The sequence below is a fragment of the Eschrichtius robustus genome, chromosome 18, assembly GCF_028021215.1.
Source record: "Eschrichtius robustus isolate mEscRob2 chromosome 18, mEscRob2.pri, whole genome shotgun sequence".
Classification (NCBI taxonomy): Eukaryota; Metazoa; Chordata; class Mammalia; order Artiodactyla; family Eschrichtiidae; genus Eschrichtius; species Eschrichtius robustus.
This window is the reverse complement of record NC_090841.1, coordinates 24,167,003-24,181,002: the sequence shown is the minus strand read 5'-3', so window position 1 is coordinate 24,181,002 and position 14,000 is coordinate 24,167,003. Positions and strand designations below refer to the sequence as shown.

Sequence of the window (14,000 nt, the reverse complement as noted above, 5' to 3'; positions counted from 1 at the left end):
ATCTCTTAGACAATATATAAATTGGGGGAAGAGTAGAGGGCTCCCTCCTCTTGACTATAAGACTGAAAATATTCATCTGCTGATGTTCAAATGTGACTTCCTTGCTGCTTAGGATCAGTGAGTGACCTTGAACGGCTCTGGGCTGATGTGAGAGATTCTAGATATTAATCAGAAACCATTTTCAAGATAGTGTTGCCTGTGTGGAAGAGCTTACCTGCCCGTGCCCAAGGCATGAGTTCTGAACTCAGCAAAGCTTCAAGAAGCCATCTCCTCCGACCACCCCGGCCCTGTCTCCCTCTGAATGCATCTTTCTGACTCGGTCATATATTTCTGATACGAGAAAGCTGAGCGAATGAGAGTGAGTGGTTTAGAAGAGGCAGAGAAGAAAAAGAAATATGCAAATATCCTTCTCAAGAGCAGAATAGTATTTAACTGGAAAATGGCCTGTTTGGGGATATACAGTTTTAGGGACCCATGTGCAATTTATATGCCCAGCCTAATTTAAATCAGTTCCTGTCTCTCCTTCCATTTCTGATCATTCATATACCCAGCTGTGGCCTTTGGGGAAATCCCAAGAAAAACAGCTCTGTTACAGGCTGGACTGAGCCTGCTTTCCTTCTTCCCGTCAGCACAGGGGAGGGCAGAATCTAAATGTTATCTTAACAACAGTCGTGGTAATGGTGATGCCGTCTGATCTCAAGGAAACTGTGTTGTGCTAAGCGGAATTTTTAAAAAGCTCTTTCACCAGAGTCAGCAAACCTCCTGTGTTGCGAAGGCCGGGCCGAGTCCCCTGCTTTAATGCAGCATCCCCCTGACACTCGGTTCGTTTCTGATTAACCAGAGCAGGTGCCCCGGGCCGCTGTGCAGGAGAACCTCAGCATCGGGGTCTGGCGGCAGCTCCAGGATTATGAGCCTTCTGGCAGTCTGTGCAGGTACAAGGCCCTGGTGGATACTTAGAGGGCAAACCTCTCATTATTTTGTTTTCTGCTTAAAGCCCCAAGGATATGGAGTTCCAGTATATAGCAGTAATTTGCCCTCTGGATTAAAAAGTCTAAGTATCCTCTCAGCCTCACTGGGATAGAAAGAATATTCGGTCCAATCCCTGGCACTCAGGAGTTTTAGTCAGAACACTTTTTGATATATTTTCAGGCGTGAGGAAAGAATTCAACAGCCCCACTGAGCATTTTGTCCAGGAGGTGAAGGGCTGTCTGGGAGAGACCGAGACCCTGTATATTTCCTCTGTGAGGGAAATAACCTTCTTTATTATCTTCTAAAACAAAGGTATCAGTCTGAGATGAAATGGAATTCCCCTTGACCGAATCCCTTCCGGAAAGGCCCATCATCTAAGGGCCAGGGACCAGGTGTGTGAATTCTCTCCTTACTGAGGGAGACACCACAGATCTCACCCGAGCAAGTGAATGATGGACACCGTCCTGAGGGTAAGAATAGAACAAGAGCTCCTACCCATCAAATAATCAATTATACCTGGATGTGCACACACACACACACGTATGCAACTCACATGTGCACACACATTTCATAGACATACAGATCATCAACCTGCACTGATGGGCCAGAGGAGACAGGAGCCCTACAATTCTTAGATGAATGATGAGTGGATTCCTTGGCCATTTCAGCTCATACTGAAACAACCCCTACTTCTTCACAAAGGCTTCCCACTTGGGATTTCCAGAAAGGGAAGGAAAGAAATGTCAACAATACAAAGGAAGGATAATAGCAACAATAGGAATCCTTTCTTGAGGGCTTATTCTATGCCAGGTACAGTGGTGCAAGTGGCATTTCATTTAATCCTCCAGGCAAAGGTAGTGGTGATATTATGCAGAATGGTATTGGAGAAAGAAAAACAAACAAACAAAGTAGGTCTTCAAAGCTTTCTTTCAACAAAGTAGCAATGTATCACCCCTCCTCCTCATTTCATCTGAGTTCATGTGAGCGTTTTCTGTCACCCTCCCCTCCCCCCCATGGAAGTGAGGGGAGGCCACAGGGAAGGCAATGACATGATTCTGAACGTCAAGACTCTTCCAGTCTCCTCCTTCCATCTCACTCTGTATGGTCTACCCTGTCACCAGCTGCGGGAGAATAAGAGGGCATGGATCTCTATGACTGAAAAACACTTTTTGTCCCAGATGACTTCTCTCAAAGGTGAAGTGTAAGACCCATTAGAAAGGTCAAGCGGTTGTGGGATTGTGAATTGCTAAGATCATCTGAATCAAAATTAGATGACAGTGTAGCAGGGTGATCGATACTGACCACTGAAGATTCAGAATGACTTCATGTGTGTGTATTCAGGTCAGAGAGCTGTGGGCCTGGTCCTGCACATCCCAGGCGCTTTGCTGTGCTCTATGGAAGAGCTTCTTACTTCCACTTTCCTTCTCAGCAGGACACTTAGCAAACTGCCCAGTGACAGGCTTAGTATCTCTGTCCCCTTCCAGGGCTCCCCAAGGCAGTACTGGTTGATGCCATCACTTGATTTTCACAGAGGCCCCCCTCACTATTCACTGGAATTTGATACATAAATTGAGCTCTTTTTGTCCCTTCTCTTTCGGCGCACAAACACCCCAATGGGCTAGGAGGGTAGCTGGTCTGCAGAGGAGAAAAACTAGCCTCACAGAAATGAGGAGTGATGTCCTGACCCTGGGTATGACCCTCGAGGGGCACAGCTGAGAGGAACTTTCGTAGTCTTTTTTTTTTCCCATTTGGAGAATGATGCTAAAAAACCACCATTAATACAGTTTTCTTGAGGGTCATATCAGATTTTTATGTTATTTGAGGTGATCTTTCCTCTTTTGTGTGGAGCCCTTAACATAGAGTCCTGTGAGAATATGGTCTAAGGATAATGCCACATCAGTTACCCTGACATGATTTCTCCCTTGTTGTGGGAACTTTCAGGCCAACCTGCACTTTAAAATCCCTCATATGCTTTTCAAAGTAATCTGGCATCTGCTGAAAGTCATTGTCATTTTCGATAACTGCTTTTCTCTCTACAAAGACAAAAGCAAGTGAAAAAAAGACGACTCTCTGCCAGAAACTGGGTTCTTGTGAAGGAGTACAGATAAACCTCCATACACTATTATATCCCTAACCCAGCTCACACAGCTTCGACCTGCAGCCAGCAATCAACATGCTACATTTTAGCAATGCAAGTTGAGAAAAAGGACTTACCTTGGAGTCCAGCTGCTGCATGTATGACCAGAGATATTCTATATTGGCTCCAAAAGGGTGGACGTGAAGAAACGTTGATATGATGCCTGAATTAAAAAGACAAACACTGGACATTATTGAGAGGCAAATGAAAGTCTCAGGCGAAGAATGTCATCTGACCCCAGTGACAGTTTTGTCAGGCTGAGTCGTGGTCTTGCCATTTCTAACAGCTCTCGGCAAGCATTCAATAACTGCACATTTTGAAGACGGTAATGGTAACATGGCCAACAGAACACTGTCTCCTGGAACGACAGTAGTTGGAAAACCGAGACTCTGAGAAAACACATAGATGAATGAAGGTATTTCTAAACAAAGACTCCTGGAAGCATTTCAACTACCAATTTTATGCTTGATTTGCCAATATAAAATTGTAGTTATTGGAAGGATAAAATGATCCCTTTTCTTTCCCTCACTAGACCCTGCAGTAGGAAAACGGCTCCTACAGCTGTGTCAGATTCCCCTGATAATTACAGCTGCTAGTTACGGAAAGTATTTAATCCATATTTCCCCTCACTGCCACTGAAGGAAAGCACAAATCCTTTGCCGTTTCCCCCTGGCTCTTGCTGTGGTTTAAAGGGAGCTAGCCTGCTCTCTCCTTCTCGCTGCTGTAATTTACAAGATCATTTTAAAAGGCCCAGGAACGGACGGTTTGGCTGGAGTCTGATTATAAATCAGAGGGCTTTTCCATCGTGAAATTCAACTGTCAACGTTGTAGTGACAAATGAAAAGCGGAACGTTAGTGTCGGGGCTGACGTAAAAGCATTACCCTCCTTCCCTCCCTGCTCTTATATCCAAGATCAAAATGGTGAAGATGAGGACGTCAACTCCATAGGCTGTATGCTCTTGTTAAGAAACTGTGTTCAGACTGACATTTTTGGCTTCTCTTTGAAACAGGCTTTGAGATGAATCCAATTTGAGGATAAGGCCTCAACGTTCTGTTTATTGTGATGCTTTGGTGCTCGAAAGCCAAAGGTCAGAGGGAAGACCCACACTTGTATGAAATGCAGTCGGGGCAAGCACGGGCCAAGCACATCGTTCTGCACTACGTCATGCTACGAACTGCAGGGTGGCCTTGCATTGACCTGGGAGAGGGTCTCATGGCCCCCTGATCTCCTGTGTGGTGCTTGGGATGTTCTGGATGAGTGTCAGTTTTTAAAGAAAAGTTCTCAGTTTATCCTTAGGCTGAGAACAGAGGACCAAAGAGTCTACGCAAGTACTTTCAAGACCTACCCTCAGAACACTGCTTTTCTGTGGGTGTTCTTGGTGGACAGTGAAATGAGGAACATAGAGACGATTAGTTACATTTCTCCATAAAGCTAAAACCTCAGTCTTCAGAGATTGACCTTTTCCCGGAAATATAAAGAACTACTGTTTTATTCTGAGATTACGTTCTTCTTTTTTTGTTAAAATGTCCTTCTCTTATGAATGGTGACGATAGAGGGTAACAATGGTAGTTTTAATCTCTTTAAGTGGCAAAGAGCCATTTTTAATATACGTAAGTGGGATTGTTTTGTCCCCCTCCTACCACTTTGTTAATTTATGTTTTAACTGTATAGACCTGGCAACTACTTCCCTGTGTCTGAAATTCTCAAATCTCGTGAGGTGGCACTATAAGTAATTCTGTTACCAATAAGAGTTAAAGTATAGACTCTCATGAATGATTTACTTAGAAAATAAATTAGAAGTATTTAAAAAAATAACATTTCCATTTGCATTCCTTAAGTGGGAGAGAGGGGGCAGAATTCTTATAGGGAATTAATTTTTTTTTTTTTTTTTTTTTTTTTTGGCCTCGCCATGCTGCGTGGCTTGTGGGATCTTAGTTCCCCGACCAGCGATTGCACCTGGGCCCTCAGGAGTGAAAGCACTGAGTCCTAACCACCGGACCGCCAGGGAACTCCCAAGGGGAACTGCTTCTATTTCAGGATGGTGAGTGGGGCTTTCCCTGCTGTCCCAGGCTGAGGACAAGTGGTACTATGTCTACTGCTTTCCACAGAGAGCCTCCAACAAATGGTAGGCAGACTCCTGCACCCTATAAGGAGGAAAGGAGGACAGGGAAGGGAGAAGGAGTAGTCAGTGCTGGCTGGCTTTGTGAGAAGGCGAGGGTGTTCCTAGTGAGAAGCTTTTCTCTTCTCTTAAATGCGATGCTCCCAGGGAGGGGAGGAGGTGCCTCAAGAGAGCGGCTTGTAGAGACTGGAGGGGCCCTGCAAGGCGGGGAAGCACATTCCTTTCCTTGGCTGGACTTCCACTTAGAGCAGCAGACTGACTAATCTGGCTTTGTGCCCAGCGGAGCACAGGGGAGGCGGTGGGGTGCTGTAGCCTTTGGGTGACAAGAATGTGTGAGTTTCCCATGGGACAAGGGGGCATCTCAGAAGGTAGACGGGCTTGAGCAGCCTTACGAGTATCCCAAGGGCCTCAGCAAATAGAGAAAAACACTTTTTATGTTAATATCCCTACAGGACAAAGAATCATCAACATCTCCTGGATAACCTGCAGCCTCTCCTATAAATGCCCTTGGGAGTGTGACAGGAAGTGAGTGAAATGCCTCCAATAGAATGAATAGGATGGTTCAGAAGAGGATGGGGGTGGGGCTGACAACTCTTGACCTAAGAAGATGAAGGAGGAAATTCAGGGATACCAGAAGTGGGAGGACCTGGAGTGGCCGCTTTTCTTGCCTCTGTGATGATGGCCTCCCTCACTGTTTACTGTCCCACAGCCCTAATATCTTGGGTCTGTAACCCCAAGGAACTCTGCCCTTAGACAGTATTTGTGTGTGCTGGTTCAGTAGCAGGAATATAGTATACATTTACAATAAATGTATGCTGAATGAATTTATCCTCTAGAACTGAGAATGGCCAGTGTACTTCTTTAAAATTTCTACTGTTCTATTATTGACAAATCAGGAGAAATAAGAACCTTAAAAATTGCTACCAGTACTAACCAAGGATGGTAGTACTCTTTCAAATACCAGGTAACTTTGAGGAATTATTCATCAGTGATTCCTGCCCTTAACTCATCCTGTTCATCCTGTTATGAATTCAGGACAGAGTAACTTGGATATTTTGGGCATGGAAACTTTTTATTGAAACTATTTTGCTCATAAAGCTAAGGGGAAAACGCACATGTGATTTCTATATATCTTTGTAAAATCAGATTAGAAATCCTAATCCGGACATGAGTATTTTTCCCTAGGAGAGTATTTAGAACCATCTTAGTGGTAGCTGATATTAACAAGCCATTAGCTTTTCTTTATAAAAGTTTAGCAATTGCCACTAAATACATGTGGGGTCAAAGCAGGTAGTTAAATAAAGGTTTTCTAAGCTTTTCCTATGGATGGCAACCAAGTTCTTCAGTATTGCTAGAGATGCAGTAGAAATGGGAACCTGTAGTCATCACCCCCCAAGTACTGCACCCCTCCTCCTCCTCCCCTTGCTCCTGCCCATCCCACTAGCATCACAGAAGCATCAGGCATGGCGTCTGAGAAAATGTACTTTCTAGGCCCTGGTTCTGGATCAGATTCACTTTGGGGAAGCTTCCTAAACAAACTAAAGCCTCTTAAAACTCCTTTAAAGGAACTGGGATATTTCCTGAGAATGGGGAAAAAAAACAAAAAAAAAGGATAGCTGTAACTCAAAATCCAATGAAAAATGCTACAAACCCAGAATTGGAAACTATTTATGGTTCTCTGGAAGACCATAAACACTATAAAGGCTGGGTAAAAGGAACACCAGGAACTGAGGGTGGAGAACTCAGCCATTACTGAACTGGTGGATCTCCAAAGGGATGGACTCAACAATTGGTCTTGGCTGGTTCCATGGAGAAGCGAGGTCTCCACATGTAAGAATGGGTTTCCCAACAGTGGAAAATACAACTGTAAGTAGCTAATTTAAGAAAATAAAGAAGGAATAGAGGAGGCTGTCAGTACTCTTGAGTATCCTGCACAGTTCAGGGCCTGAAACACTACTTTAGAAAGATACACAAACCAGCTCCAGACAGCCTGTGGCAAATCCCTCATTAGGAAGGCCCATATAAACAAGCACATAAAGCATTTTGAGCTTTTCCCATCAACATCATCTGGTTTATTCTCATTTTTAGATGTCACCAAGACCAAGGGAGTGACATTTAAATTAACCAAGTAGTACTAGATTTTTACTGATTCATTTCCTTAGCAGCAATTAGGTGCCAAGGTCCTAGGGATACAGCATTGCCCAGACAGACAAGGTTCCTGCTCTTGGAGAACTTATATTCTAGGTAAGCAACACAGACGATAAATGCAAAGATTAAAAAAGGAGATATTTTCAGAGAGTGGTGGGCATATTGCAGAAAACAAAACAGGTAATAGGACAGGAGTGGGGAGTATCCTTAAGCTTGGTGGAGGGCTGCTTTACAGGAGGTCAAGGAAGGTGAATTTGCCCGTGTGTCAGATGAAGAGGAGTCAGCCACAGAGAGCCTGGGGGAAGGTGACTCAGGTACAGGACCAGCGAGTGCAAAGGACCTGAGGTGGAAATGAGGTGGCAGGAACAAACTTGGCTTCAGAGTGGTGCAGCATGCGTTTAGAGGTAGGTGGGGAGCCAGATCACGTAGGGCCCCAGTTTAAGGGGGTTGGATTAAGCTCTAAACGTAGTAGGAAACCAATGGAAGGGTTCTAAGCAGGGGCATGATATGAGCTGAATTATGTTTTCAAATTTTCATTCAAGCTGCTGTATGGTGAATAGACAAAAGGGAAACTGGGAAACCAATTAGAAGTGTTTGCAACAACCAATGGATCACTGAAGAAATCAAAGAGGAAATAAAAATATACCTAGAGACAAATGACAGCAAAAACACCACGATCCAAAACCTATGGGACACAGCAAAAGCAGTTCTAAGAGGGAAGTTTATAGTGAGATAAGCTTACATCAGGAAACAAGAAAAATCTCAAATAAACAACCTAACCTTACACCTAAAGCAATTAGAGCAAGAAGAACAAACAAAACCCAGCATTAGTAGAAGGAAAGAAATCATAAAGATCAGAGTAGAAATAAATGAAATAGAGACTTAGAAAAAAATAGAAAAGATCAATGAAACAAAAAGCTGCTTCTTTGTAAAGATAGACAAAATTGATAAACCTTTAGCCAGACTCACCAAGAAAAAAAGAGAGAGGGCGCAAGTCAATAAAATCAGAAATGAAAAAGGAGAAGTTACAACTGACACCACAGAAATACAGAGGATCATAAGAGACTGGTATGAGCAACTATGCACCAATAAAATGGACAACCTAGAAGAAATGGACAAGTTCTTAGAAAGGTACAATTTCCCAAGACCGAACCAGGAAGAAACAGAAAATATGAACAGACCAATTACCAGTACTGAAATTGAATCAATAATTTAAAAACTTCCAACAAACAAAAGTCCAGGACCAGACGGCTTCACAGGCGAATTCTACCAAACATTTAGAGAAGAGTTAACAGCTGTCCTTCTGAAACTATTACAAAAAATTGCAGAGGAAGGAACACTTCTGAACTCATTCTATGAAGTCACTATCACAATCACCCTGATACCAAAACCAGACAAAGATATTTTACAAAAAAAGAAAACTACAGGCCAGTATCACTGATGAACATAGACACAGAAGTCCTCAACAAAATACTACTAAATCAACTCTAGCAGCACATTAAAAGGATCATACACCAGGATCAAGTGGGATTTATCCCAGGGACGCAAGGATTCTCCAGTATCTGCAAATCAATCAATGTGATACACCACATTAACAAACTGAAAACTACAAACCATATGGTCATCTCAATAGATGCAGAAAAAGCTTTTGATTAAATTTAACATCCATTTAGGATAAAAACTCTCCCGAAAGTGGGCACAGAGGGAACATATCTCAATATAATATACAGATTTATTTTTCTCTTATGGACTCTTATTCTTAAAATTGTATTGATACTGGCACAAAAAGAGATATATAGATCAATGGAACAGGATAGAAAGCCCAGAAGTAAACCCACACACTTATGGCCAATTAATCTATGACAAAGGAGGCAAGAATATACGATGGAGAAAAGACAGTCTCTTTAACAAGCGGTGCTGGGAAAGCTGGACATCGACATGTAAAAGAATGAAATTAGAACATTCTCCAACACCATACACAAAAATAAACTTAAAATGGGTTAAAGACTAACTGTAAGACTGGATACTATAAAACTCCTAGAGGAAAACACAGGCAGAACACTCTGACATAAATCACAGCAAGATTCTTTTGGATCTGTCTCCAGGAATCTCAGCTCTGCAGAGGAATAGATGTCTCTAGACACAGTCATATTTTGCTGGAAACCTACAGAGGACTGACCAGAAGTCTGGAGAGCCATCAGGGAGGGGTTATGTGAAATCTGGGTCTCCCACTAAGCCACTAGCGGACAGTTGTCCGTGGGTGGCTGCAGAGTGACAAAGCATTTATGAGAAGTGGAGAGAGACAAGACTGGGAGTGGGTAGCAGAAGACTGACCAAACACTTGTGGTTTGGTCTGATGTTTCTAAGTGCCTTGGGATTCTAAAAACCTTTAATTTTCCAAAAAGCAGTTTTTTCTACTTATTTGGTGATTATAATACCTGATCTTGTACAGTTAGTTTTTTAGTTTTTTAAAAAACATCTGTCCTTCTGTCTTATTTTAACTAAACTCCTGAGACTGTATTTGGGCCTTTCAGTAAATTGTTCCTTGTATCTGAAATGGCCTTGACAACTCCCCATCTAACCAGAGGAAACTCTATCCATCCTTTAGGGCTCCCTCAACTGTCCTTTCTTCCCACAAGGCATCTGCAGCAGAAGTAGCTCCTTCTCTGTGTTTCTGATTTCAGTTTCATGGTCATTAACTACTTTCTTTCTCACTAGTCTATAAAATTCTTGAGGGAAGAGATCACCTTATCACCACCGTCCGCTAAGATACGTCTTGGTACATGGCAGGCCAGTAGCTCCCAAAACACAGTCCCAGAGGTGACTGCTTCAGTATCACCTTGGATGTTCGTTTTACAATAAACAGAATCTCTGTGTGTGAGGACAAAGATTCTGTCTTTTAAACAGGCTGCCCAGATGATTCTTTTCCACAGTGAAGGCTGGTAATTTTTAGAGTAGGCTCTTGACAAATGTTTGTTGATTTACTGATACGGACATTTGTGTCTTGGAAACAAGATTTAGGTCAATGACTCATTCTTTATGGTCAGTAGCTTTCAGACAAGAACACACACCCCAGATTACTTTTCTCAGGTGCAGCCTAAATATAGCCTCAACTCTATTCACTGAAAACACGAAAAAGTCGCCACTCAACCTTCTTTAAGTGTTTTTCTCTACATTTCCTTCATCTGCTTCCTAATACCCATGTGTAAGGGGGGACATTCCAATTCAGATATAGGCTGGCTGTGAGGAGATGGGTTAAATGGTGAGAGTGATGGAAATGGTGGTGGTGGTAGGAGGGGTGGGGCTTGATGTGAACAGTCATCTTCGTTACCCATAATATGTATGTCCTGATCCGCAGAGGAGTCACGATGGTATGTGAAGAAGCTTGCCTGATCGTTAAGAATGTGAGGATGGTTCTCAGGGGTCTGGGGGAGTTTGGAACAGCAACTTTATAAACAGAGTTGTTGAGAAGGTTATGACTATATTTGGATGGGATTTACAATGATGACCAGCATTGACAGGGTGCCAGTCAGGGCTGCTGGGATTGGAAATGTGTTGTGTTGGAATTAATTAAAAAGCAAGAGAAGATGGAGTGATACAGACCCAGGGTTAGACTGTCAACATCTCCTCAGAGCTATCTGCCTGTCAATAAAAAATTTTGATCCATTCTCCTTCATAACAATTGCCAGGGGTTTCCAACCAAACACAGCTCCAAAGCTTTGGTCCTAAACCAGAAGTATTGACTCATCCTCTCCCACACAGGTTCAACACATGCCAAATCCAACATGTAGGGCACATGTGAAAGGAACTAGGAGTTCTGGCATAGACACTAGGCAATGTCAAGCTGACCTAATGTGTGGTTACCATACAGTTTTGTTTTGTTTTTTTTTTTAATTTTTAAATTAAAAGAATTTTATTGAGGTATAATTGACGTATAACAATATAGTACTTTCAGGTGTAGAGCACAATGATTTGATACTTATATATATTGCAAAAAGATCACCATAGTAATTTTAGTTACCATGTAAATACAGTTTAATACCATACAGTTTTGAGATATAAAATGCTACCCTCCAAAACTCCCATAAAAATGTAATTCTTTTAGGTTCAATTATATGCCAACCTGTCTTCACAAGGATTGATTGCAAAATAAATAATCTAGCAATCAATAATGAAGTGCTTCCTAAGGGCCTAGCTACTTTAGTTGCGTTGGAACATAGCACTGGATGCCCGTTCATTGTCAAGCAGAAAGTTTGGTAGAATGGTGGAACTCCCAAGGGACTCAGGATCGAAATCTGCAAAGCTCCAAGTAGTGTTACTGATGAAATTCCACTGATCTTCTGTAATGTATATATAATTTATATGTCTTAAAGACACCAATTTTATAAAATGGTCGTGAGAATCTCTGGAAAGAATATACTCTTTTGCCCGGATAAATTAATGCCACAAATAACTAGGATTGCTCATTATTTAGGAAGCTCTAGCCTCAGTTTTATGTTTTCTGTAGATGAAATCCATTTGAATAGCTTATCTTTCACTCCCCTCTTCTCTTCCAGGCAATCAAGATTTGTGCCACTGTGCATTTTTTATATAACATCTGTGTGTCCCAAGAGGGTGTTACCTGAATATATTCGCGTATAGCACATATATAGGCATCTACATGTGCTGAAGATTTTGCCAATAAGCATTCCCAATACAAGGGAGATTTTCTGCTGTGCTTCTAGCCTTTTAGAGTGACTTAGAGCAGGCCTACTCTATCCTATATATGGGTTTAATTATTCCAAGGGAAGATTCCAGGGAAATTGCAGAGTATTCCTGACCCCTCCAGATGTATCAGAAGTCCAGGGGGCTCCCAGAATCATTCTCCCCACAAGTATTCTTCAGAGAAGAGTAGCCCCAGCACCAGAAGCTCCTTTATCTCTCTAGCCTGGTCCAGAGCAGTTTTGGACCCATATTCTGTCATTCTGTCTCTATCACAGTCCTTATACGGATTCCAGAAGCTGCAGGAGAGGTCTTTATGGTCCCAACATTTAGATTTCTACAAAACATGAACGGCCAAACTCAATTAGCAGAGAGGCACATTTAATGGCGGGGACAACTGCACCCTTTGGCAAGATCCGTGTTGCCAGTGTTGGAAACTCTTCTCTACCCTGGCATTCTTTTGGATGATTACTCTCTCTTTGACTACAAAACAGTGTAAGTACCTAGGAATTTGGGGGTAGGGTTTGGGCAGGCAGTCACATCTGTAATAAAACTTCCATTAAACAGAGTAAAATAAAATATTGTGGTGGAGAGGTAATGGAGAAATGGAGGGAAAATTAAACTCCTAAATTTAACCAAACCTTAAATCTCCAGCCTCCCTTCTACCTAAACAGTCTCATATATTGATTCAAATTGAGTGTCACGTGCTGTTATTCTTTTGCTCAACGCTGAACTTCAAATGCTAATATGAGGGACCAGTTTAAGAGACCAAAAGTGAGAGAAAAGGCCTGGAAAATTTGGAGTTGGTTGTACCTAATTTTTATTGAAGATCCCAACTTACTAAATTTTTAATCCCAAACACAGTTGAATTTACCAATTTTTAAGTTTTTTCTATTAGAGACCTCAGCAGAGTTGACACATTATAAACGTGACCCTCGTATTTACTCCCATTAACTTACATTGTGTAAAGCATATTGTTTTTAAACTTTTGAGATGGCTGATTGAAAAAAATGTTGGTGTCATGTGTGTGTATACACATGGTCCCCAACTTACAATGGTTCAACTTAACGATTTTTTTGACTTTATGATGGTACGAGAGCAATACACATTTAGTAGAAACCATAGTTCAAATTTTGAATTTTGATCTTTCCCCCACCTAGTGATATGCAGTATCATATTCTGATGCTGGACAGCGGTATTGAGACGAAGCTCTCAGTTAGCAACACGATCACGAGGGTGAACAACCGACACACCATTCTGGACCCACACAACCAATTCTGTTTTTAACTTTCAGGCGGGTAGTCAATAAATTACATGAGATATTCAGCACTTTATTATAAAACAGGCTTTGTGTTAGATGTTGCCCAACTGTTAGCTAATAAGTATTCTGAGCATGTTTAAGGTAGGCTGGGCTAAGCTATGATGTTTGGTAGGTTAGGTGTATTAAATGCATTTTTGACTTACATATTTTAAACTTATGATGAGTTTATCGGCATGTAACCCCATCATGAATTGAGGAAGACCTGTGTGTGTGTGTGTTTGTGTGTGTGTGTGTATACACCTATAGTAATTTATATATAAGTACTGTAAAATAAATTTATATATGTAAAATAACAAATACTGTGTGTGTATGTATATAATCTATCCATCTATCTATATATACAGTAACTATTTAGCAGATATTGTAAATGAACTATGTTCTCCAAGTAGAACATAAAAGGAGAAGCAGCAGTCTATTGTGAGAGGAAGGAAATAAAGAAAATGGATACCCATTCCCATTTTTTTACCGTCAAGTGCTCTATATTATTCAGACTTAAAGAGGGAGGGTTTACTGCTGATCATTAATTATGTGCTCTGTTCATACCCTGAAAGTATCGTGGGGGAAATCACAACTTTGTCACACTGAGCGGAAGAGAAACAGTTGT

General features: G+C 41.7%; 1 protein-coding gene across 6 annotated transcripts in view; it reads right to left on the bottom strand.

Annotated features, from left to right (window-relative positions):
* Positions 1-14,000, bottom strand: part of ENOX1 (ecto-NOX disulfide-thiol exchanger 1) — a 312,330-nt gene that overhangs the window by 25,949 nt on the left and 272,381 nt on the right. For all 6 annotated transcript variants that reach the window (XM_068526692.1, XM_068526691.1, XM_068526690.1 and 3 more), the window contains one exon: positions 3,184-3,269. In XM_068526692.1, coding sequence (XP_068382793.1) covers positions 3,184-3,269 — 86 coding nt within the window. The remainder of the gene's footprint in view (positions 1-3,183; positions 3,270-14,000) is intronic.